Source organism: Schistocerca gregaria, chromosome 7 (genome assembly GCF_023897955.1).
Source record: "Schistocerca gregaria isolate iqSchGreg1 chromosome 7, iqSchGreg1.2, whole genome shotgun sequence".
Classification (NCBI taxonomy): Eukaryota; Metazoa; Arthropoda; class Insecta; order Orthoptera; family Acrididae; genus Schistocerca; species Schistocerca gregaria.
This window is the reverse complement of record NC_064926.1, coordinates 117,817,970-117,844,851: the sequence shown is the minus strand read 5'-3', so window position 1 is coordinate 117,844,851 and position 26,882 is coordinate 117,817,970. Positions and strand designations below refer to the sequence as shown.

General features: G+C 42.6%; 1 protein-coding gene across 2 annotated transcripts in view; it reads left to right on the top strand.

Annotated features, from left to right (window-relative positions):
* Nucleotides 1-26,882, top strand: part of LOC126282140 (ubiquitin-like protein 3) — a 437,031-nt gene that overhangs the window by 389,041 nt on the left and 21,108 nt on the right. For both annotated transcript variants that reach the window (XM_049981643.1, XM_049981642.1), the window contains exon 3: nucleotides 11,214-11,378. In XM_049981643.1, the coding sequence (XP_049837600.1) occupies nucleotides 11,214-11,378 (165 nt within the window). The remainder of the gene's footprint in view (nucleotides 1-11,213; nucleotides 11,379-26,882) is intronic.

Below are 26,882 nucleotides of genomic sequence, written 5' to 3'. Positions count from 1 at the left end.
TCCATGTCCAAACATAATCACTTTGGTTCTCTCCGAGATGCCTGGACACGTCCCTTGTTGAGAGCCCTTCCTGTCACAACTGTGGTAGCGATCGAACCGCGGTATTGACGGTGTAGGCATGGTTTAACTACAGACAACACGAGCCGTGCACCTACTTCCTGGTGGAATGACTGGAACTGTTCGGCTGTCTGACCCCATCCGTCTAACAAGCGCTGCTCATGCATGGTTGTTTACATCTTTGGGCAGGTATATACATCTTTAGGCAGGTTTAGTCACATCTCTGAACAGAGGGACTGTGTCTGTGATACAATATCCACAGTCAACGTCTATCTTCAGGAGTTCTGGGAACCGGGATTATGCAAAACTTTTTTTGATGTGTGTGTTTCGCGTGGGAAATTCAAGGTGTATGATGAACATCGCTGTCTAGGATGGTTAAAGTGATTTTTTTTAAACTAGGGGGAGGGGGTCTATGTCAGAGTGGAATTGGTTAAAAGTATTGTATACATCCAAGTTGCAGCTGTTTGTCTTGCAGGGCATGACATCCGTCAGCATGAGTGGTCAAGAGGCTTCGGAAACTGGAAGTCTCGGATTAGCTTGGGTTGTGAAGTGCAGTTTGGTACAAAGAATCCGCCGATCTGTCTGCTCTTATGTGTGGCAGGTAGGCTGCTGAAGTGAACGGTGTGCTGGGCAAGTGGCGGCAGAAGCAGACGTGTGTTCCGTGAAAAGATTCAATATGATGGATGTTTGTGATGGACGGTTATTCCAACCATCTAAATTCATTGATTTACTGGTTGGTGACAGTCTCTCTCTGACCTCTGCGTGTTTCTCCCGGCCGGCGTGGATAGTGCTACCAAGCAATCGGCGGATGCCACATACTTCGCGATCGCGAGTTTGTGTGATCGGTAGGATTTTTTCACCTAATATGTTTAGTGGAAATGTTGTAGAGGGGGGTGTTCGTATTGCCAAACGTAATTGTATACAAGTTCTCGGCTATATTTAGCACTATGATCTATTTGTGGCGGAAATTTCATTGCTTGATTTGCATAGCGTTTGCGTGTGAGACTCAAATGCGCTTTAAATCTGTTTTTATAATGAAGGATCATAAAAGGTGGGGGTGAGTGTGTTAAGCGATCTATTTGACTCTTGTAAATTGTTAAACAATTAAATTTGATAGGGCACAAACCACAAAACACCTTAGGCTTGCATTTCAGCAAGATAGTGCCTGCCTGCACTTGAGAGTTCCTACACTGTGTCTTTGTACTTGTCAAACCCTATATTGGCCAACAAGGATGTCTCCCCAATTGAGAGAGCGTTTGGAGCTGACCCTCGAACCAGCTCGGGATTTTGTCGATCTAATGTGACAACTGGACAGAATTTGACATCGTTCTGGAGGCTATATAACAAATCTAGCAATCAATGCCAAGCCGCGTAATTGCTTGCATAAGGGTCAGAGGTGGACCACCGTGTTATTGACATGCTAAATTTGTTAAGGTCTTTCTCTTGAATAAATCGTCCAATTTTCCTGAAATTCTAATCGTTTGTCTGTACATGTACATACCATCTACCAATTTCTGTTCCATTCAGATAAATACTTCGTGGTGCGCCGTTTCGTTTGGCTCTGTTTTCCCCCCTTATAATGTGTAATATGAAACTCCATGTAAGCAGGTAAGAGAGCTGAATAATGAGACACAACAGTTAATCAGTAAACCATATTTTTACATGCCAATGGGTGAAGACAACAGGGCAGTTGATCAGTGCCAATTAGTCCATCTGGGGCCAGAACGGCGGAGCTTTCACACATGATATAATTACAGGAAAAGAAACTGGAAACTGGATATGCGTCTGTAGAAATAAGGCTACCAAATGTTGGTAGTCTCAGCATATTGGAAATGTGACTCAGATGATAAGACTGGAACGCTGTATATAACAATAACGTGGAAAGCTGGGGAACATTCCTTTCAACTTTGTCATAACTTAAACTTAGCTTGTCCAGAAGTTCACAGAAAGATGATTGTTAAGATATTGTAATAAATTGATCACGAAAGAGATCAGATATGTTTGAGAAGATTTAAAACATTTATCTGAAAGATATCGAAATGTAATAAAGAAGCAGACATATGAAGAAAGAATATATAGCAGGATGATACAGCTAGCAAAATCTAAATATTATAAATATCAAATTCGAACCTATTCAGATATTTGTATGACAGTTCGGCGGGCCACACACAAATACAAAGAGGAATGAATCTAATAGGACAGAGTGGGAACATGATGCTTCGTGTCAAAGGGGAAAAAAACTGACTGACCCATGTACTGTGTTTTCCAATTGAAATCAGTATTATGTAAATATAGTTCAGAAACTAATGAAATAAATGGATGCTAAAAAGAGTAAAAAGTCACCAGTAATGATAAAATTCCTGTTCCTTTTTCCAACAGGTTACACAGGAGCTACACAAGTAATCAGATCAGGGAAAAATAAATATACAGGCACATGGATGGAATACCTGCTAAACTCACCAAACACTGCTCACAGCGTAATTTTTTTCACATGATATTCAGCCTTCGGTAGCTTCGAAGTTTGCCGATGATAGTTGTCTTCCAAATGTTGAAGGATCTGATGAATATGTGTCACATAATGTACATTACACTTTCAGTCGCTTCATTTATTTATAATCAGTGATTCTTGTCTGATGATCAGAAAAAAAGTGTGTTAAGCATATGAACGTGGTAAACAGTTACTAATATGTAATCTCTCACTATTTGGACACAAAGTGTACCCAGTGGTTATCATTGAAGTAAAGCTACTCACAGACGTCCAGTGTGAGTTGTAATTATTGTATGGCAGCGAAACTTGGTAGGTGTTCTAACGCGTTAATGCGGAATCGATTTATGCTGGTTTCAGTTTTGGGCATCTGGCGCAAATCTGGCTTTGTGAATGCAAGAAAGATGTATAGGAATGTTTCCATATGTGATGGATTAGGAACAGATGGTGTACAGAAAAGGTTAAACAAGTGAGAAAGGCGCAAGTTGGTTTTTTATTAACCTTACACGATGAATAAGAAACGTGAAGGAAATGCTGTACAGCGCCAGATTTGCACCTGGTGGCCAAAATTGGAACAAATTTTTCTCATTGCAAACCGGCTCCGCATTAACGTAAGAGCATGCCTACCAAGTTTCGCTACCACACGATAACTACAGCCCACACTGGACCTCCGTGAGTAACTGCACTTTAATTATAACTACCCGATACATTGTACATTGCTAAATCACAAAGTAGCTAATATTTTCGTAGCAGAACACAAAGTAAATGACTGATATTGAGTGGCAAACTGAGCATATTATATTAACAAGACAACCGACATGTGTTGACTGAATTTTTGTATGTCATACCTATTTGAAGATGTGCATACTGCTGAAGATCATAATGTGTTATTACATTTTTTGATATCAACATAAAAGATAGCGAAATTAGAGGACACAAAATTAAATAGACAAGAGCAAGGCTGTTAACTATGAAATGTTTAACCACTGTTTTATGAAGCTGATTTCTTAAATGCAAGGATTCCTCGGAAAAAGCTTTGAGAAAACAAAATTTTCCGAATTGAATAATTAACAAACTGACAAGCTATTTTAGTGAAAGTGGGCATTTTTGGAATCAGAAAAATTCAGCCTGCAAAACTATGGTGCTGAGTTTTGGAAATAATCGCCATTAAAGATCGGCACTTTCTAGATTGCTGAAATTATCATTACAAATAAGTTTTGAAATACAAAATTTTTGGAAAAGTAAAACGTTTGTGGAAAAATGACTGTTCACTGAAAATTTCGCCTCCACATGTTTCATATGAATTGTAAATTGTGAATATTCCTTTAACTAAAATATTTCCATAATGATTGAGTGTAGTATTATCATCAGTGGTGCGAAAATTATAAAGTGTAGCTTTAATTAAATAAAGTACAAAAAGGAAATTAGCTATTTTGTGTAATTCTGGTATACGTGCTCTTAGCAGAAACATCAGATAAAGAGAAGAAGTCAGGAGTGATATGAAAAGAAGTTACCTCTGTTACAACAGCATGGAGTTGGGCCTCAGATATTCCTAGTAGAAGGCTCTGTTCCAAACATATTTGAAAGCGAGTAAAGGTGGTGACAAGGAGAGCTCCTGGACACTATAGAACTGTAATGATTACTACATCTACCTTATTAAAAACTGTAGAAATGACCATAAAGATACAGAGTTATAAAATTAATAGAAAAACAAAATATCCTGGATGAGACACAGCATGGATTTGGTCAAGGGAGGTCTATCAACACAATAGTAACAAGCTTCTTGACACGCACAATCAAAAGCATTAGAAGAATGTGAGAGGTCTATAGTGTATTGTTCGCCCCCTCATAAGTTTTTGACTGTGCATACCGCACTACACTCTTCGATCAACTGCGTAGATATGGTATTGGGAATGCAGTCAGTCCAATAAAATTATTTGTAGAAAAATGTAAAATTAAGATACAATGTAAACAGTTTGTACCAAACTTTTTACTTTGATTTTCAAGTGGCAAAGTATGGGGTAGTGCAAAGTTTGATACTCAGTCTAATACTGTATGTGAAAAATCACTGAGTGTTAGCAAGTACGTCTGAAGCCCAATAATAAACATTTGCTTAACTTGCACCACCCTTCTGATAGATCATTTGACACTGTCAACAGGAAAACGAACAACGCAACATATTGAATGTTGTCAACAGCTATGCCTTTATCAATATATTGTATGACTATGCAACTGTGAGCTGATACATGGAATATAACACGTCCAAAAGCTTTTACTACCTCACTTGCGTTAATTAATATGCAGGCTGATGTAACTGATTTCAGTTCAATTTCAGTCCTGTTGCCAGCATTGCAGAAATTAACAACATTGCCTGAGAATGGGATTTTGGGGAATAAATTTCTTTCCCAGCAATTATAGGGTAAAGATCCCATATACTCTCGACATAACCTGAAATAGCTCCATGGCTGCGACTGTGCTGGTGTCTCTGTAACACTTCTGCAGGAACAGCTTGTACTCCAGAACTAGGTGCACTCGTCACCATTCTGTTGTGCTATTAGGAAGAGTACGGCTGAAGAAAATTAGAGAGCCCTTTTTTACCTCAGTTTCTTAATTTTGCATTGTCACTTGGCAGATTCCTGGAGTTGTCAGATCGCATTGTGTGATATTTGCGTTTCCTATGTGGTTTATATTGTGGATATTGTATACGTCTTCTGCTTGTGTACCTTGAGGAGCCTCTGTCATTGGCTGTTGTATAGTACTATAGTGGGTTTACAAGAGCAGGAAATGTGGCCCAGATTATCTACCCTTCGCAAAGATCCAGCTAACCATGTTGGATTGCTGTAATGGCACGGATGCTTCTTGAATGGCACTGTGTATCACTAGCACTTGACTATAAGTAATGGAGTGCTGTTTATTGAATGAAGTGCAAACATGTTCTGTAACTCCAAGCAAGCTAGTTAATGGACTGTGTTCGGGGGTAATTCGAACTTGAGCGCTATTGGATTACCCCAAATATTTGAAGTGATTAAAGCCGTTAACATCTATAGTAACAGAATTGCCTTTGCTAATTAATTTGGTCGAGATGTGAAGTGTGGGAGTTAAAAATAGCAGAGAAGAATCCAAGCCTCGAATTACATAAACATATTAAAATGGAGATTCATTGCAGTAATTTTGTAATGACGAACAGAATTGCACATGATTGACTTGTTTAGAGAGCTGCTACAATAATAATTATACAGTAGAGTAAATTTGGCAAGACTTGCATGTGTGTGGTGATAAGTATTGGACCGCTGGTGCATTTTGCTACAAAATGATTATGCAGTGAAGCAATAGGGAACCTACCTAGGAGCCCAGTGTTGTTCTCTGAAGAGCCAAAGAAACTGGTACACCTGTCTAATATCGTGTAGGGGCCCCGAGAGCACGTAGAAGCGCCACAACACGACGTGGCATGGACTTGACTAATGTCTGAAGTAGTGATGGAGGGAATTCACACTATGAATCCGGGCTGCCCATAAATCCGGAAGACTACGAGGGGGTGGGGATCTCTTCGGAACAGCACATTGCGAGGCATCCCAGATACTCAGTAATGTTCATGTCTGAGGAGTTTGGTGGCCAGCGGAGGTGTTTTAACTCAGAGGAGTGTCCCAGGGGCCACTCTGTAGCGATTCTGAACGTGTGGGGTATCGCATTGTCCTGCTGAAATTGCCCAAATCCGTCGGAATGCACAATGGACATGAATAGATGCAGGTGTTCAGACAGGGTGTTTAGGTACGTGTCATCTGTTAAGAGCCGTATATAGACATATCAGGGGTCGCATATCGCTCCAACTGCACACGCCTCGCACCATTACAGTGTCTCCACCGGCTTGAACAGTCCCCTGCTGACATGCAGACTCCATGGATTCGTGAGGTTTTCTCCATATCAGTACACGTCCATACGCTCGGAACAATTTGAAACGAGACTTGTCCGACCAGGCAACATGTTTCCAGTCATCAACAATACAATGTTGGTGTTGATGTTCCCAGTCGAGGCGTAAAGCTTTGTGTCGTGCAGTCATCAAGGGTGCACGAGTGGATCTTTGGCTCCGAAAGCCCACGTCGATGATTTTTCCTTGAATGGTTCGCACGATGACACTTGCTGATGGCCCAGCATTGAAATCCGCAACAATTTGAGGAAGGGTTGTACTTCTGACACGTTGAACGATTTTCAGTCGTCGTTGTTTCCCGTTGTTTGAGGATCTTTTTCCGCCCGCATTCGGAAATTTTATGTTTTACCTGATTCCTAATGTTCACGGTGCATACGTGAAGTGGTCGTATGGGAAAATCCCCACTTTATCGCTACCTCGGAGATGCTGTGTGCAATCGCTCTTGCGCCTACCATAATACCAAGTCCAAACTCACTTAAATCTTAACAACCTGCCTTTGTAGCAGCAATAACCGATCTAACAACTACACCACACACTTGTCTTATATAGGCGCCGTATTCTGCCTGTCTACATATATCTGCATCAGTTTCTTTAGCGCTTCAGTGTACTTTGAAGGGTTGAAATGATAATGCAAGAGAGTGAACACACTGACTTGTTTAATGACTTTCAGTACGAAAAGTGCATCAAATATTTGCTGTATCATTTATGTTGTTTAGATTGGAGGTTCAATATGCACGCACATCACTCATTTGCAGTTTGCTGTCCTTAATAAAATTAGTATTATTCTTTCTGTGCAGCTCAACAGAAGAATTTTATTCATTTGCAATTCAGAATGTGAAAATAGAATGGAAATAACTAGGTGAAACTTTACAATTTTAGGAGCAGCTAGATTCTTCTGTGTTACTGCACTATCTTTAAACTTACATCTGAACTTGGCTCTCTTCATTGTAGAGATGTTGTTATCATACATATGTGAGATGGAAAGCGAAAAGGGACCTCGTGTTGAAGAAGTACAATTTTTAATATGAGCAAAAACATTCGATAGTCGGTTTTTTGAAAGTTGTTTGAATCTGACAGGATTAAACAATATCACTAAAAGCAATCCATGTCAGTCTTCTGAAAAGGATGTCTTCTCGTTTTGGGGAAATGACAAGAGGCCAACTTTATAAATCTAACAGCTATCCACGCAGCGCTTCACAGAATAGTATCTTCAAAATTTTTAGGAGCTCAGAGTATCTCTCTGTAAAAAACAATATTCCAAACAACACACGCGGTTCCTTTTTGCATGAGAGTTATAAAAGCCCACAGATGGTACCAATATGCAGTTGGCACCGCGGAAATGCCACCTGATAGATGACGTTACTGCAGCAACAAAAACCTAAACCTCCGATTCACGTTAACTCTGCTGTTGCTGCTAAAGTGGGAAAGGTGAAGTTGCTGCTAAATGTCTCGAACAATGTTAATGCTAATAAAGTGCCACACATAACCAAATACAGCCCGTTTCAGTTCATCGTTAGCTACAAAGGTAGTTTACGTTGCAAAGTGATTTTGCTGGAAATGAATTTGCGCACGGCATTTTATTCTGAAGAAAATGGAACCATTGGGCTGTCTGGTGCAGTAATTCCAGCAGGACTGGCAAGACAATGAAAAAATTATATTTTTAAAACATCAGGTCCTATTCCTGAAGTAAAACCAGAACCTCAACTCAGTGACACTGAGGGTCCTTAGGAAACACCTGATCTACCAAATATTTCAACAAAGAAGAAGAGGCGGAAACATTGTTTGTGAGCTATCTTGAACCCATTGAGACACAGGTATTTTAGAAGTGGAAAATCAGATAGTATCGTCTGATCTAATGCAATAAAATGTGGGATTTCGGTAATCTATGGTTGGGGTTTTGTGAATTCAAAAATTTAGACAATTTTGGTTTCAAAATCAAAATTTGGTCCAAAGGTGCCGTAACAGAGTAAAAATACCAGCATTTTGCCCAGAAAAGCTGTGTAGAGTTACTCCCAATTTTTCTTCAGATAGGGCGAATTTATTTGGTTTTGAATTTTTTGCAGTGTGCTGTGGGTCTGAAGGGTTTAACCATTTAATGTATAATGTTGACTTAAAAAAAAATGTCTATACCATTTGACAAAGTACTTTTTAAGTTAATATACAGAATGTGTTACTTAAACATGTAAAATTAAACAATGGTAATAAAGTGAAACTTTAAAATACATTATCCCAAACACTTACTTTCCGTCACCAACATTCAACATGTAACTCATTCAGATTTAGAGATAGATTTTTTTTTTTTAAGAAGTCGTTCAGAATTTAATGCTGAGCGTAAAAATTACAATAGCTCAAAATACAAAATTTTCGATAAAAGGCCCCATTTCTCTCTCTGTCTCACATCACATAGAGGGTATCCATAATTATAGTTTGCGTTTAAAAAGCTGTAGAAAGAGAACCACTGTGCAGAATTATGCCAGACTTGAAGAACATATTATTGGCGCAGTGGGAAACGTTATGGAACAAAAGTAACGGACATTTTTATCAGTAGATGCAGTTTTAACCGTCTCAACGTAAAGGGGATCTGCTATAAATATAGGTGAATCGGAATATGACGGCTACGGGTAGAGTTACACAATACACCATTCATTCCGTCCAATATGCACGACTGCTCAAGTGCGGCAGTCAACAGTTGTGGCACTGTTAGTCAAAGCCCATCGACCACTGCAAGTTCGCACCACATCGGATGGAAAAAATTAGTTTTTAATTCTCCTGAGGTGAAAAATCGCATAAAAAGCAAAATGACAAAGACTTATAAATGTCATGAGGCTAGCGCAAGACGTGTCTAACACTGTCCACAAATCGAAAAAAAGCTTGTTCCACAACAGATCGTGGTATTTTTTTTGGGAGGGGGGGGGGGGGGGGAGGTGGGGTGTCACGTTCAGAAAGCGTTGTGCAACGCGTACCTTTCAGTTCAGCTACGTTCGTAATTGGAGCACTGAACACATCTTTCAAATAACCCCACAGCCATAATTCAAACGGATTAAGATCAGGTGTATGTATGGCCAGGCTGTAGGGAAACGACGGCTAATAATTCTCTTATTTCGGCCATGCCTCTTGCAGCAGCCACTTCCCTGGCTGTACAATGCGCGGAGCATCTTACATGAAAATGATCTTATCAGCACATCGATGCCGTTGAAGGTTTGGAGTGACGTTGGTGTGCAAAAGACTATCTTAGAGTTTACCAGAGATGTTGTAGGTAACTCGACCCGCAGGACTCATCTCCTTGAGAAAATACGGCCCTACAATAAACAGTGTCTAAACCGGTCATCTTTACAGAATGCAATGGTACTGGTTGATGTGCATGCGGATTTTACGTTACCTATATTCTGCAATTTTGCGTATTGAGACGCCTTTTAGATGGAAATGGGTTAACTCTATCAACAAAATATTTAATGTCCATTCATTGTCCACTTCTATCCAAGCAAGAAATTCCAGAGTGGACGTTTTGTCCTGCTGGCATGACAGCAGGAAACAACTGCTGAACATGAGTGATGTTTCGTAGGATTTTATACGCAGTGCTCACAGACGTGGCCAACATTTGGACAAATTCCTGTGCGCTCCATGTTTGCACACCACTGCTTTAACCTTCTTGCAATACTGTGACTACACCTTCAACATATGTCGGATCGACTGCTTTCTTCCCTTTGACACGTTGCACTTCAAAAGAACCTTTCTTTTGGAATATTGTAGTAATTTTCTCCATAGCAGACATCACACCAATACCTTTTTTCATATTCTTGAGTGTCCGGACATCTTAAGTCTCATTGACGCAAACTGTTGAACACTTTTGTGCCCGAATTTGTTGGTGTGCATGTTCTGACACTTTTAACGCCACCTATTGGTCCTCCTCCTTATTTTACCCGCTGTCTAAATTTGACGTCTTTCAGAGGAGCATATCACTTTCCACAGCATTTTGATACTGGAACTGGTGGTTGAAACTGAATCAGAATTTACTGACAGGTAATTATTTCTAACACATACATATGTGAAATAACACGGAGTTGAAATAGTGCTGTATCTAAAGTATTTACAAAGTTGTTCTGCTGTTAAAACAGATACGAGTTTCCTAGTATTAATAAAGATTTCACACAAACTTTGTGCCTGGGTTGTTAACAGTTTAAGGAACAAGGGTATATAGCAAGATATTAGTCCTAATATGTCACTATAGGTGCAAAGATATTTGCAGGAAACAAGGAAAAACTGCTGGACTGAATCAGATTTCTTTCTCAATATGTTTACAAAAAATCTAAGTTGTGTTTTAAGCTACAATTGTAAAAATAACAACTGTTGGCCCATTGTAAAACCTAAATTTACCTTGATTACAGAAATCACGTTCAGTAAAATATAAACCTTCAGTTGTGTCTTCACTGTTTCTTTACATTACATGACTGATAGAGAATTACTCTATGGCATTTGTCCAAGTGGAAGGAAAAGTTGACGACGGTGATGATATAAACTCTTACTAAAACTTTTTTAGTAAAATGAATGGTATGTGCCCATATCTTTTCCATTCTGTATAAGTGTCATTCTGAAGTTATAAGATTTATGATATTGAATGTTTCACTTTAATGTTAGAATTAATTCTGGAAAAGGGCTGTGGGATGTCACATTGTTCATTATTGCACAGAAAGTATTGCTGTATTTAAATTATGAGAACACTGTGTTTATTTATGGTTTATTTTACAGATTGGGCAGAAGAAGCAGTGGCCAAGGCAGAAATTCTTAGACTAATATACCAGGGACGGTTCCTGCACAGTAACGTGACACTTGGAGCTCTAGGTCTGCCGTTTGGCAAGACGACAGTAATGCATCTCGTTCCCAGGGAGAATCTACCAGAACCTAATTCACAAGGTAAGTTTGAGTTTACTAATTATAGTAACTATGTTCTCACCATGACAGGTGCCAACTGCCAGACACACTGTATGTGACTGCCTGGATGCTAATGCCATCTATAGTCAAGAATAAATCAAAGTCCAACAACATACGTAGCAAATGCAAACAGTTCTGCTGTTGTAGATGTTGAGATATAAACAAAAAGTTTACTGATTGTTAACAGTGTCTTACATTGTCTTTAGCATCCAAGCAGTGTCTTATAATGTGTATACTGAATATCAGATAATTCACAGGTCCCTCCCCTCCCTCCCCTCGCTCCCCTCGCTCCCCCCTCCCTCCCCTCGCTCCCCTCCCTCCCCCTCGCTCCCCTCCGCTCCCTCCCTCCCCTCGCTCCCTCCTCCCTCCCCTCGCTCCCCTCCCCCCCTCCCCCCTCCCCTCGCTCCCCTCCCTCCCTCTCGCTCCCCTCCCTCCTCCCTCGCTCCCCTCCCTCCCCTCGCTCCCCTCCCTCCCTCGCTCCTCCTCTCCCCTCCCTCCCCCTCGCTCCCCTCCCTCCCCTCGCTCCCCTCCCTCCCCCTCGCTCCCCTCCCTCCCCCACGCTCCCCTCCCTCCCCTCGCTCCCCTCCCTCCCCTCGCTCCCCTCCCTCCCCTCGCTCCCCTCCCTCCCCTCGCTCCCCTCCCCTCCCCTCGCTCCCATCCCTCCCTCCTCGCTCCCCCTCCCTCCCCTCGCTCCCCTCCCTCCCCTCGCTCCCCTACCTCCCCTCGCTCCCCTCGATCCCCTCCCCTCCCTCCCGTCCCTCACCTCCTCCCGTCTCCTCCCGCTCCCTCCCACCTCCCTCCCCTCCCTCACCTCCCTCCCCTCCCTCACCTCCCTCCCCTCCCTCACCTCCCTCCCCTCCCTCACCTCCCTCCCCTCCCTCACCTCCCTCCCCTCCCTCACCTCCCTCCCCTCCCTCACCTCCCCTCCCCTCCCTCACCTCCCTCCCCTCCCTCACCCTCCCTCCCTCCCTCCCCCTCCTCCCTCCCCTCCCTCCCTCCTCCCCTCCCTCTCTCCCTCTCCTCCCTCTCCTCCCCCTCCCAAGATGATGTATCGTTCTGCCATCCATCAAGGTAATTTATCTGTACACCTTCACATTTGAGTGCAATTGATTCTTGAAGGCTTACAGATCTAAAAACCAAATTTCCAGCAATCTGACTTAATGGACAATTGTGACCACAGTGTTACAGATTGCTGCTCACTATATAAATAAGATGTTGGGACACAGACAGGCACTTTGAAAAGACCGCTTTACATAGGAGCTTAGACTAAAAAAATCTTCTTCTAAAGTAGAAAACGCACACATTCACACAAGCAGAACACACACACACACACACACACACACACACACACACACACACACACTCTCTCTCTCTCTCTCTCTCTCTCTCTCTCTCTCTCTCTCTCTCTCTCTCTCTCTCATAAGGCTGCTAGGTGAAGCATGAGGTTTGGATGGGGGGGGGGGGGGTGGAAAGGGATGCAGAAAAAGAGAGAAGTAGAGAAGGGAAAAAGACTGTGGGTATGTTGGCAGAATAGAAGGCTGTGTGATGCTACAGTGGGAGCAGGGAAGTGGATACGTAATTGGAGGACAGGGACTAGTAAAGGTTGAAGCCCAGGGGGATTATGGGAAAGTAGGGAGAGTTCCCAATCTGAACGATTCAGAAAAACTGGTGTTGGTAGGAAGAGCCCAGATGGTGCAGGCTCTGAAGCAGTCATTGAAGTGAAGCACATTGTTTTGTGCAGCTTGTTCACCAACTGAGTGGTCCAACTGTCTTTTAGCCACAGTGTGGTGGTTGCCATTTATGCAGACAGTTTGTTGGTTGTCATACACACAGAGGAGGCGACTCACTGGTTGCAGCTTAGTTAGTAGATCACACAGTTGCTTTCACAGGTAGCCATCCCTTTGATAGGGTAGAAGATGCCTGTGATGGGACTAGAGTGTTGTTGTTGTTGTTGTTGTTGTTGGTGGTGGTGGTGGTGGTGGTAGAATTATATGGGACAGCTCTTGCATCTATGTATATTGCAGGGATGTGAGCCATGAGGCAAGATGCTGTGAGCAGTGTATAGGAGGGACTAACAAGAATACTGCTTAGGTTCGGTGGGTGGCGGATTATCGCCGTGGGAGCCATGGGAAGGAAAATGGATAGGATATTCCTCATTTCAGGGCACAATGAGAGGTACTCTGAAACCTTTGTGGAAAATGTGATTCACTTGCTCCAGTCCTGGGTGGTGCTGAGTCATGAGGTGAATGCTCCTTTGTGGTTGGATGGTGTTTATAAGGAAGGTGGTATGAGACCGGATAGATAAGGCACAAAAGGTCTGCTTCTGTACAAGGTTTGGGAGGCTAATTTTGATCTGTGCAGTCCTCAGTGAGACCCGCAGGATATTTGGAGAGGGACTGCTTGGACTACCGAAGTGATGGGCACAGGTGGCTAGGCCATATGGCCCCCCAGGGGGCTCCCTGCTCTTTGGCAGGTTTGTGCTTGGCTACTATAGGGCTCCAACCTTTGCAGCATCTTTTCCCTTCTGTGCCACATTTCTTTCCTCTTGCTATTCTATTTCCCCTGCCTTGGTTGACATGTCTGGAATGTTTTTGGAGATGTGTTGTGCATTTTCAGTACCTGATATCAAAATAGCCTAACTGTTTTTGTTCCTTTTTTTCTTTCTTCGTTCCCATTCTCGTATCGTTCCTCTGTTTCAGCATTTGAGGTTCCCCTTTTTCTTCTTCCTCTTTGTGGCACTCCTGAAGGCCAGTCCACATGTCTGCCACGTAACAGGTGACTGGATGACGTGTAATTCCCAGCCCCAGTTTGACAGGTAGGGCTCGCACGTACCCCTTGGTACATGCCAGGCCCAGGGAGGCCTGATTGCCTGAGCTTCTACCTTCCCAACTTGCTGATTGGTCCCTCTGTCAGGTGTTTGGAAGGTGAGACTTGAGGTGTGAACAATAACCTAAGGTGAGTGCGCCCCCCCCTCTATGAGAGGCAGGGGGGGGGGGATCTCTCAGTTGGAAAAAGTGCACCATCAGAGGCTCTGCCAATCGTGGCGGATTTTCTTGCAATGGGTCAGTCATCTTCTTCACAGTCAACATCTACTAAATGTAAATGGAATGAGGCTAACAATTCAAAGACCCTCCCAGCTGCATCACGGTTCCTTGTGGTTTCACATACTGAAGGTGCTCAGTCCTTTGTTATGGTAAATCCATTTATTATTCTGAAATGTGTTGATGTAATTGCCGGCCTTGTGAATTATTCTCTCATTTATGCAGTGACTCTTTGCTTTTGGAGACGACTTCTGATGCTTAAGCACAATAACTGCTTGCAGCTTTTCTCCTCCATGGCTATCCTGTTCGCATAGAGTCCCATCAAATGCTTAATTATTCCCATGGAGCTATTTACACTAGGCTGCTTGATGGTCTGACTGAGGCAGAAATCCAAACTTCCTCTGATCAGGGTGTCATTGTTGTCCTCCTTAGTGTCCAGATGCACTCTTTTTCTCACTTTCAAAACGTCAAACCAGGCTATGAAAAATCTGAACCCTGTGCACTGCTGCCAGGGTCTTTGTTACAACCAAACTTGAATCTCCTGTCGACAGCCAGCCAAATGTGTAACCTATTGTCGGGATGCTCACAAGGGCAATTGTCCACTTCCGTCTCCTCAGTGTATCAGTTGCAATGGTGACCATGCCGCCGCCTCTTGAGGTTGTATTGTGCATCTCGACAAGGGGGCCGTCCATGAGATCCAGGTGAAGGAAAAAATATCTAACCTGATCACTGTCAAGTTGTTGATTATTCAGAAACCTTGCGTTCTACCATCCAGCACGTACAGTACTGTTCTTGCTACATCTCGCTCCACGAAAAACATAGCCAAGCAGATATGCAGCCTCGAATTCAGCACCACATTTGTAAAATCGCCAATGTCATGGTAGCATCCCCGTCTCCTCCTTCAGCAGTGCAACAAGCTGCCAGATTTTGCCTCACTGGGCAAATTTAACTGCCACACAACTGGCAGGCCGGAAAGGACAGAAGCATTACTCCCACAAAGACTTCTTACATCTCTCCAGCCAACAAACATCTGAGTCTTCCTCTGCCAACTGGAAAGACTCCAAGAAATCAAATAAAGGGAGATGGTCTTGTCCTTAGACAACTAGGAGATCCTCTTCGATGGTGTCGCCATGATACCCTCACCCGGCCACCCTCCGTGTCACCGGTGTGCACCGCCAAGTGTTTTTCTGCCCTTGGGCTCTGAAAACTGACAGGAAGAGAATGTTGATACCTCTGTAGATCTCAGGGAGCAGGATCCTCCAGCCTCTGCACCCTGTCTGGTGAGTCTTCGAAGGCTGGTACTCGGCAGCCGCCAAGGTACCACACCTTTGTTTTTTCTCTCCTCCCCTTTCCTCAGTATAACTCTCCTTTAATGGAACGTTCATGGCCATTGATCGAGAAAGTGGATTTGTGACTGCTCTTGGAATCATAGCATCTGCTTGTTCTGTGCCTCCAGGAAACAAAATTGCATCCTCACACGTGCTTTGACCCCTCACATTTCTTCCCAGTCTGCTTTGACCTTCCCTCAGAGGACAGCATTCCATCTCGTTGGGGCTAATGCTGCTCATCCAGAATGACGTTCATAGTCAATCCATCTCGCGCTAAGGGTGCTGACTTACAAAAAATTTTTGGGGGGGGTGGGGGGGCATACTGGAGGACTTGCCTGGAAAATGTTACAAATTTTGGACGAAAAATAGTGAGTTTTAAAGTTTTTTTAAGCATTTTAGAGTCATATTATCAACATTAGAACCCTGAAAACTGAACTCTCGATAACTCTACACTCCGAGAAACTCGACAAGTCTGACACATTTTTTGGCTTTGAAAAAAGAAACAAAACATAAACACGCAGGGTATTTTCATAAAAGAACTAATTTAATTTACAATAATAATCATGCTTATAGATTATTACAAGGTAGTGAATATATAGCTCTGAAAAGACTGAAATTATATTTAAATAAATTCTAAACTATTATTAAAAGAATAAAACATAAAATATTGCTGTTGCACAGTAATAGCACTTTGATTAATAAATGAAGTAGCTAATTTAAGCTGACTTTGAATAACGCTAAGGGTTAATTAAATAAAAACAATATTTCAAAGTTAATGCTTTAATACAGTTAATAAAGTCAGTATAATACGCCTAATACTTTCAGTCAAAAAGTATGTAAATAGCGGGTTTTAATTGGGTCTTACACCCTAAAAATATTTAAGTATTTGAAAATTACTTATACAGTACTATAGTAATGCAGTAATGAACTAGTACTAATATTTCGGAACTGAAAATTTAACATTATGTATGTATTTAATTTAGGCAATGGCCTTGTCACAGTGGATACACTGGTTCCCATCAGATCACCAAAGTCAAGCGCTGTTGGGTATGGCCGGCACTTGGATAGGTGACCATCCAGGCCATCATGTGATGTTGCCATTTTATGGGGTGCACTCAGCCTCGTGATGCCAATTGAGGAGCTACTCGACCGAATAGTAGCAGCTCCGGTCAAAGAAAACAGTCATAACAACTGGAAGAGCAGTGTGCTGAGCACACACCCCTCCTATCCGCATCCTCAGCTAAGGATAACAGGGCGGTTGGATTGTCCCGATAGGCCACTTGTGGCCTGAAGACTGAGTGCTATGAATTTAATTCTCTATTTTTATTTTATAAAGATTTAAATATTGATCTAAGTGCCATTATTAGGGCTAGAGTGTCTTTAGAAAGGTGCAAATGTCAACCATCTGACTGGATTACTGAATATGAAGTCGTTGATGACTGACTGGTTGGATATCCATTTCATCCAAATCATCTCTGTGGGCATGAAGGGCAGTCAAGTTGTTCAGTTGCTTCTGTCCCCATTGTTGATCAGAGTTATGACTTCAGGCATCTAAGGGCACTAAATAACCATTCTGCTGTTGCTGTTGTGATTGGAACTACTTGGAGAAGCTTAATGCACTTCACTACTTCACATAACATTCCTCCGACTGCAGGCTCTTGTGTAATGTACTTTCTTATATCACACGTTTTTTAAGACCATTTGTTTTTTATTTGCAATTTCGGCTAACATATTCAAGTGTAAGCGCAGTCTCTCAGTGTCTAGGTCATTTTTGAAAAACTCGGTTGATTTTTCCAAAATTGTTTCGCTTGTTCAACTGCAATGTCCTGTGTGAGTCCAGTTGAAGCAAACCGCTCAGTATTGCAAGATGCGCTGTTTCACAAACTTCAATGTAAACAGCTTTGTAGTATTCCTTTGGGGTTTTGAATGTGTGGTCAACTGGTGAGGGTTTTTCTTTTAAACACAATTCCCAGAAGTGTTCAAAACTATCACGCCTTCCATTCAATATACAAATCGAGCCCTCATATGTTTTTTCCAGATCAGCAACACTTGGGCGAGAGCATTGAAGTTTTTCTTTGATATCCTTTACTGAGTTCATTGCATGGCAATAAAGATGTAAAAAGAAATAAGTCTTGAATTGTAACATTGTCTCAAGGTAGCCTGCACATTTGTAACCTGCCTCTGTTTTGTCCTGAGCAGAAAATGTCTCAAGAAACTCTAGAAGTTCTTCAAAGTTTTTCAGTATTCTCAAGATACCAGAAGCTCACATAGTCCATCAAGTCGGGCAAAGGGATCGTGGACCAGCTTGGCTTTGGCACTCACAGCGTATGCTTCTGAAAAGTCCCATCCTTTTGTTGGATTCCCTTACGGTGTTTATGAAGTCCTTCGCTAAACCCATAATATCCCTCATAGACATGAGATGGTGGAGACTGTCTGCAACTTCAAAGTCTAAACTGTGAGCAGTGCAGTGCACATAACGTGCTTTTGGATGTATATCCAAAACTAACTCTTTTATTCCTTAGAACTTAACTCTCATATTCGAGGCACCATCATAACACTGTCCTCTTAAGTTATCCATTGACAAATCAAGACAAGCGAAAACGTCAATAAAATCTTCATTGATGATTGAGGAATCATCAACAGTACGAATACAAAATGACACTTGTTCGTGAATCGAAGAATCGCTTGTTTCATCAACCATAATAGAAAAATGTTCAGTCTTATTGACTGAGGCCAATACCTTTCTCAACACAGAGTTTCCTAGTAGATCAATGATCTTGTTTCGAGTATCGTGGGACATCCACTTATACCCCGAATGCCCTATCCAATCTTTAAACTCAGGTATGTCATTCTTTCCGAGTTCAAACAATTAGAAACAAAAATTGAGTTTACATCTTCATGCCTTCTAATTGCTAGTTCTTTGCAGCATAGAAATTGCATGTTAGTAAAAATTGTGTCAAGAGCTACACAGCCTTTCTTCAATTGGGTGGCCACACTTCGGTTAGTGATAGAATTTAGTTTCAGAACACCTTCTTCAGGCGTAAACGTATTTTCAGGAAGACGGAACTTTTCCAAAGCCTTTTTCCAGTTACAAAATCCTACGGAAGTACATGCATCTTTTTTTTTGTGTGTGTGTGTGTGTGTGTGTGTGTGTGTGTGTGTGTGTGTGTGTGTGTGTGTGTGTGAGTGTGTGTGTGTGAGTGTGTGTGTGTGTGTGTGTGTGTGTGTGTGTGTGTGTGTGTGTGTGTGTGTGAAGGAAATTGTAATAGATTTTTAGCATCTGCCTCTTTGCAGGTTTTGCAAAAAAACTTTTTTGGTAGATGCTTCATATTCTAGCCATGTATATTTGATCAACCAAGACTTCTGAAGTGATCTTTCCTTACTGGATTGTCCAGGTTTCGGCTGTGAGTGGTTCTCGCGTGAAGACGACGAAGCAGTTGACGACACAATAATTGTTGGAGGTTAACTTACAGTATCATCAACTTCCAAGTGTGCCTTTTTGGTAACAAATTTATCCTTTGCAAACTTAATTCACAATGCACTAAGAGACTAAAGTAAATGAATAAAATATAGCCATTTCAAATAGTCCACTAGACACTAAAGTCTGAATACTAAACATGTCTGCAGCATGCGCTGAATGAAACTATCCACACTGAATGACTGCAACAGCAGGGTGGGATTTATGTAGCTGCGGCACCGTAATGTCTTGAATTGTCAAGGTGACGCAAGGCAGAGGGTTCCAGGCACGTCTGCTGCAGTCCTTTTGATGTCGCTGCAGCCGCAGCTCTGGCCCGCCAGTGCCAGACTTTACTCGAAAGTTTGTGCACTGGGATAAATTCTGAGAGTTCCCATAGCACTGTAACACTATCATGATTCATACCACTCATTTTCAGTTAACTTGCTTACTACCATAATAATTATTTGTTTTAACTTATTACTGAATGTATTTTAAAAGGTAACTATCATCAAACAAGGAAAATAAAAAATTCAAACATAATTTTGTGATTTTTCAAAGCATAATAAAACTAATAATTATATTAAATTATTGTGGGCACTGCCCCCCCCCCCAAATGAATTTATGGGGGGCCTTGGGCCCCCTCAGGCCCCATGGAGTCGGTGCCTGGCTATCTGGCTTCAAGTTGTTGCAAGTCTGCATTTTCCTTCCTCACTTGACCTTTTCCCTTTGTACCATTTACATCCCTCCATCATTCGGTGTCATCAGGGCAGAGATCCTCCAGCTTATTGGGCAGCTCCCTCAACCCTTTCGGCTGCTTTAACGTGCACCATCCCCTTTGGGATTATTCCAGTGTGTGTCCGAGAAGTGCCCTCTTGGCTGTTCTTCTCAATCAACTTAACCTCATTTGTCTTAACACGGGAACACCAACATTCCTTTCAGACTCCTCCCACACCTATTCCCATTTGGATCTCTCCTTCTGCACTGCCCAGCTTGCCCATCATCTCAATTGGTCCATTCTCTCCGACACATACTAGGTTTACCATTTCCCATGTGCTATTCATTTGCTGACTACTACCGCACCCACATGCACACCGAAATGGTTGCTTTCTAAGCCCAACTGGAAGCTTTATTCCTCCCTGGTGACCTTCGGTGATGTAGGTTCTACCTTGTAGGACACCTTTATCCAGAAAATTGATGTGCCTCAGGGTTCCATCCTGAGCCTCATCTTGTTTGCTCTCACCATTAACCCTATTATGGCCTGTCTCCCATCGGGCCTCTCCGGCTCCTTTTTCATTGACATCTATTGCAGTTCTCCATAGACTTGTCCCCTTGAGCGGCATCTTCAGCGATGTTTTGATAATCTTTACTCATGAAGCATCGACGATGGCTTTTGCCTTTTCCACTTGAATTTCTGGCAGCACAATTTGTTTCTTCCACTGTCTTTCCTTCTTAGGCCTGTTGCTCTTCTGTTTGTTGAAGCTACATAATTCCTGTACGTCTTACCTGGTCTCACACTGTATGTAGTCCCTTAGTGTCCTACATTTCCTCAATGGTAGTTCCTGGGGAGTGGATTGGACCACCCTCCTCCATTTTTACGAGTCCCTTGTTCATACGAATCTAGACTATGGGTGTTTCGTTTATGCATTTGCATATCAATCTGTCTTATTCCATCTCAATAAAATCCACCATTGTAGGATCTGTTTCGCAGTGGTGCCTTTTACAAAAACCCGGTTGAGAGTCTGTATGCAGAAGCTGCCATTCTACTAGTTACCACTGTCCTACCACAGTGATTTTCTCCTCAGCAGATTTGTCTGCCAATCGTAGCCACCCACCCTATGCCTCCTTCTTTGATGACTCCTTTGATCATGTGTATGGGGCGCATCCCTCTTCTGTTTTTTATCTCCTGGAGTTCACTTTTGGCTCTTGCTCTGTCAGTTTAACTTCACGTTACCTGCCACCTTCACCGTCTTGGCTTCGTGTGGTGGCCCATGTTCATATTGGCTTTCATTCACTTCCTAAGGATACTACTCCAACGTTGATCTATTGCTGTAAGTTTTTCGACATTGGCACTGACAATTTTTGATTTCGGCTTCTGGAACACTTCTCAGTATTTACAGCAGATCTCTTTACCCTGTATCAGGCCACGCAGTACATCCGGAGACACAGGCTTTTCAATTGCGTCATCTGCTCCAGCTCTCTGTGCCCTTCAGAGCCTGTTTAGGCTGTACATTGTCCATCCCTTAATGCAATGGGTCCAGGAAAGCTGTCACTTGCACACTCTTGATGGAGACACTGTGATGTTTATGTGGGTTCGTAGTCATGTCGGTCTGACGAGAAATGAGGCTGCTGATGCTGCTGCCAACTGCGGTCCTTGTACCTCGGCCCACTAGTTCTTCCATTCCATCCAGTGTTCTCTCTGTTGTCATCTGTCGACAGGTAGTGTCACTTTGACAACATCACTGGCCTCCCTTCATGGGAACGAGCTCCTCTACTGTGGGAAGATCATTTTAGCGAAGCTGCGTATTGGGCACTGTCCTTTTAGCCATTGCCGTTTGTTAAGTGGTACTCCCCCACCACTTTGTGCTTATTGCTGTCAACCTTTGGGTTTCACCATTTTCTGACAGAATGCCATTTTTTAACCACTTATGTTCTCATTTATGTTTGCCTTCTGAGTTATGGACTGTTTTAGAGAATGGCACGCAGGCTGTCGACCTTGTTTTACTTTTTATCCATTGTAGCAATATGGCACAGATGATTTAATCTATAGTTCAGGACTTCCATTTCTCTATGGCACATTTTATGGAAGTTTCTCCAAGTGCCTGTTTTTAGCAGTCTTTCCTTCCTTCAATTGGGGTTAACATGTACTGGTAGTCAATTTTAACATTTTTCTGTTTTTTTCTGCCCTTCTGACATGGGTACATACAATTCTCATTGCTTTTGCACTCTAAAACAAAAGAAAGCAAAACAAATAGACTCTATGGAATGGGTGGCAGTTGTCAAGCTGCAGGTTTTGCTGGTGGTTGGTAGGTTTGACATGGACAGATGTACTGATGAGGTGGAGGTCAACATTGAGGAAGGCAGCTTGTTGGGTTGAGGAGGACCAGGTGAAGGGAATGGGGGAGAAGGTGCTGACATTCTGGGGAATGTGGATGGAATGAACTCATCCTCAGTCCAGGTCATGATGTCATCAGTGAATGTGAACCAGGTGTGCTGGTCAGCCATCTTTGGCCACTTACGGCAAGACAATGATACTGGTGCTGGGTCATAGTACTGTACTGTGCTGTGCTCGTACTGCTATTTAACCTCCCTACTTCTTTTAACTAATAATTTTGCAGAAATATGTTCAAATTTAGGTTGTGAACTTAGTAATTATCTATATAATAAACTCTTTCGTTGTCTCTCCTTTTGTGTGTGACTTGATATCTCATTTATATCTGTCATTTACATTGTTTGATTCTATCTATCAATTGGCACACTTTTCTTTTTGTTTTCTTTGCCTTGTAGCAGACTTTACGATAAAGACTGCATAGCTTTCATTATGATGGTAGCTGCTGACTGTCTAAAGAATATCTTTCTCTTTTTGCTTTCAGTGTACAGAATTAACTGACTCTCAAGAAAGAGCATGTCAAGATGACAGATTTGAAAATAACTGTGAAACAGTTTCTAAAGTTCCTAATTTCGAAGTTGTTACACAGTACAGCTGGTATGCAGACCAACTGAAATAAAACGTGCAAAACCACATACATGATGTTTGTTTTAATGATATTTTAATTTCGCCCGTGTGTGTGTGTGTGTGTGTGTGTGTGTGTGTGTGTGTGTGTGTGTGTGTGTGTGTGTGTGTGTGTGTGTTGGGGGGGGGGGAGGGAGAGGGGGGGGTTAATAACATGTGAAAACAATATAGGAACAAATTACAAACAAATTTTTGTTATCACTTTGCCCCAGAAATTGGTATCATCACATTTAGTTGCTTTTTGTTTCAGCTTCTTACAGATAACATTCTGTAGACATTGATAGCCATGAAGTTTTCAAGGAAAAAAGTGTTGAACCAAGTTTTAATGGAGCAAATACTGTTATAGTGTGCTGTAATATGCTGACCTGTGCATGGGTTTGAATAGTCACATATACTCTTCTGTAGGAATAAGACTTGCTAAAGTGAAACATATGTTTTGCAATAACTGTTTATTGCAAGAATTAAGCTAAATATAGACTCTGAGAATAATGATAATGAAATTTGAGAACAGCAATGTATTGAAAAGCAGGGACACAGTCTTACAAGGCTGTCAATTCAGAGGCAGTCTCTTGATGCGCGGTAGGTGCTATGACGACATGGTCCTATGAGGCTGTGAGCTTGTAAGCAGTCTACTGGTAATGAAGCAGTCCTGTAAGGTGATGTATGTGTGGGCAGTCACAACAAATACTTCAAAGCAGTGTCCTAGGAGCAGCTTGTGGAAGTGAAGTGTTGAACATGGCTCAGGATGAGGGCAACACGGCACCTTGGTGTGCAGCAAAGTGGCAGCAGCAGGCTGTGTACATAGTAGAAATTGAAGCGACTGTTGGTTACTTGGAGCTGCAAGCATAACTAGCTCTCCAGGGCAGAGTGCTGACTTAAGTACACATCTGCAGAAGAATACATGGTATCACGTGAACATGTGACAAAATTAGTACCTGTAATTGCAGTGCTGTGCACTGCGACTTGCATGCCACAAAATAGTGTTGAGACTGGCACCCCTCTGACATTGTGGCTACTTATAATGGCTTGACTGTACACAGTATGTGCCTCTTCTGTGTGCAAATGACCTCCTATGTGATTCCAGGCCTGGAAAACATATGCATAAATGTGGTGGACAAAATATGCAGGGGGCAGCCCTACATACTCAGCATACCTCCCTCCTTAAAAGGAGATGGTGTAGCCATTCAAAGGGAGCACCACTCACAAGGCAGGGGGCACACCACAGCCACCGGTGCTGACTGCACAAACAACTGGAACAAAATAATAGCCCAGTCAGCCAATGTGTAAACATGTGCTGGAGAAATGATCAACTTATGGATGGGAAATTTAACACAGCCCTGCATTTCACAAGTGTTGAATAGAACTAAAACATTAAATAAAACGTTAACCCCTGACAGGGCATGAACATTTGCACTAGAATGTAAGATACAATGAACAAGACTTCTGAGAATGGGGTGTAGGACCCTTGACCACAGATAGACAACAACATCAAAAGCACAGAAACATCGCAGAATAGCTTCCAAAAGCTCAGTGCAAGGCAGTTCAATATACTGAATAAAACTGCTAAACAAGAAAGTTATCCCTAAAACTACAAACATACCGTGTCCTTGTAGGGGAATGGCTAATGGCTTCAGCATGCAATGGCTACACCGGCCAGGCATCGGCAGTGCTTGTGGCAAAACTTCCATGAAGGCATAACCCATGGCCCATAAGAACACATGACAGGATCTACAGTGTTAGCAGGAACAGTAAGACTGGCAGGAAAGCCAGCAGCAGCAACGGAAGCAGTCAGTTGTGATGGTAAGAGACCCAGTCGTGGCAGTGCTGGAGAGGAACTCACTGATAAGACAGTTAACATCGGTGCTGACAGGATTGACAGCAAGAGGATGGCCAACTGTAACAGCACTGACACCGACGGTGAGAGAACCAGTGTCTGATGGCATCACAGGCCAGGGTTGGACCAAGAGTGGCAGGGTGAAACAAGGTCAGTGCTGACAGGACTGACACCAATGACGAGAGAATCGACATTCTTTGGTGTTAGTCACAGGCAAGGGTTGGGCCAAGGGTGGCGGGGCTGCTGCTGTAGAACCCTGTGAACCGAAACACGAGGGCTGCTTCAAACGAAAACTCTGCAAAGAACCTGACCGAAGGTGGCCCAGCTTGCTGCACACAATAACAATACTTGTGGACGCCGAGTCCAGATACTTTCCTTGAATAAGCTCACTAGAGCACTGTGCTGACAACTAACTAACATTAATCGAGACCGTGGCATGCACAGTGCTTAGCTGGAGGTGACTGTCACAACAAAAACTTAAACCAAATGTTTCACTAACAAGTCATGATCCATGTCACAGGACATGAGCCTGGAAAAATCTGACAACACAAACAAAACATTTCTACCGCCCCATGTGCAAGAAAGTGAGTGTTGTGTTGCATACCTTGTGTACTGTAAGTCATAAAGTGCAGCTGTTGATCGTACATGTTCCAGTCCTCTTTCTGACTGACAAACACATGAAAAGTTCGTGCAAATGTGGGAGCTGTGTGCCAAGAGGCGGTTGTAAAAGTGAAAATGTGAGCAAGCTAAGTCTTGCACCAGTTTCTGAATTTGCTGCTCCTGTAAATAAACAGCTTGAGACAAGCACAGCTCTATGGTACAGAAATGATGAAAGGGACACACGAACTTCATGCAAAAATATGCCTGCCAGCGAATGAAACTTGAACCGTCAAGTACTGAAAACAACTCGGACCAGCAGCTTCAGCTGAGAGAATTCACACTGCGACAACACACAACTCTGCTGAAGAGACATCAATTACTGTGAAACTTGGTGCACAAATGTGCATAGACTGAGAAACTTGTCCTGTTATAGGAAGTTGAAATGTGATGGACACCACTGTCTGTAGACAACAGCAACACAAGAAGCATGTGCTGGCCTAACAAACAAACTATCACACAGTCAAAAATCCACTAGGTTGAAAAACCACACAAACAAACTTGATAACAAATATTGCTTCAACAAGCAAACTAAGCTGCATCGAACATGAGGAAAGACTTGAAGAACCAAATGTCAAACCTGTTACCTAGTCACCAAATGTTCTGTCCTCTTCTTCAGTAGTGAGGTTGACTGAAGTGAGATGTAAACTTTGCAGTAACAACTTTTTATTACAAGAACTAAGCTAAATAAAGCCCCTGAGAATAATGGCTATGAAACTTGAGAACAGTAATGTATTGAGAGCAGAGAAGATTAACGATGACACAGTCCCACGATGCTGGTAACTCATAGGCAGTCTTCTGATGAACAGCAGGTGCTGTGATGACACGGCCCTATGAGACTCGTAAGCAGTCTGCTGGTCACTACCCCCTAAGAGGCGATGAGCACATGGGCAATCACAACAAATAGTGTGAAATGGTGCTCTCGGAGCAGCTGTTGGAAGTACAGTTTCGGACGTGGTACAGGCACCTCGGCAGGCAGCTAAGTGGCAGCAGCATGCGGTGTCCATAGCGGAGACTGGAGACGGCTGTCAGTTGCTCAGAGCTAGGGACGTAACTGGCTCTCTGTGGGCGGAGCACTGACTTAAGTTCACACCTGTGAAAGGATACGTGCATGGTATCGAGTGAGTATACGGCTGTGAAGACATAAATTAGCAGTGGTGTGTGCTGCGTTTTGCATGACACGTAGTGGTGAGACATGTGCTACTGGATGCCGTACAGAATACCTCATCTCTTCTGTTTGCAAATAACCTCCTAGGTGAGGTAGGGACCATACCTGGCCTGCGAAACATAAACATAAATGCAATGGCTGAAATAAGCAAAGGGGCAGCCCTACATACTCAGCACACACACTAAGACTTCATTGTCATCAGATGATATTAACACTCTTACTAAGTTAGCAGAACTATGATCCACACTTATTGTTCTGTTTTTATTCTGTT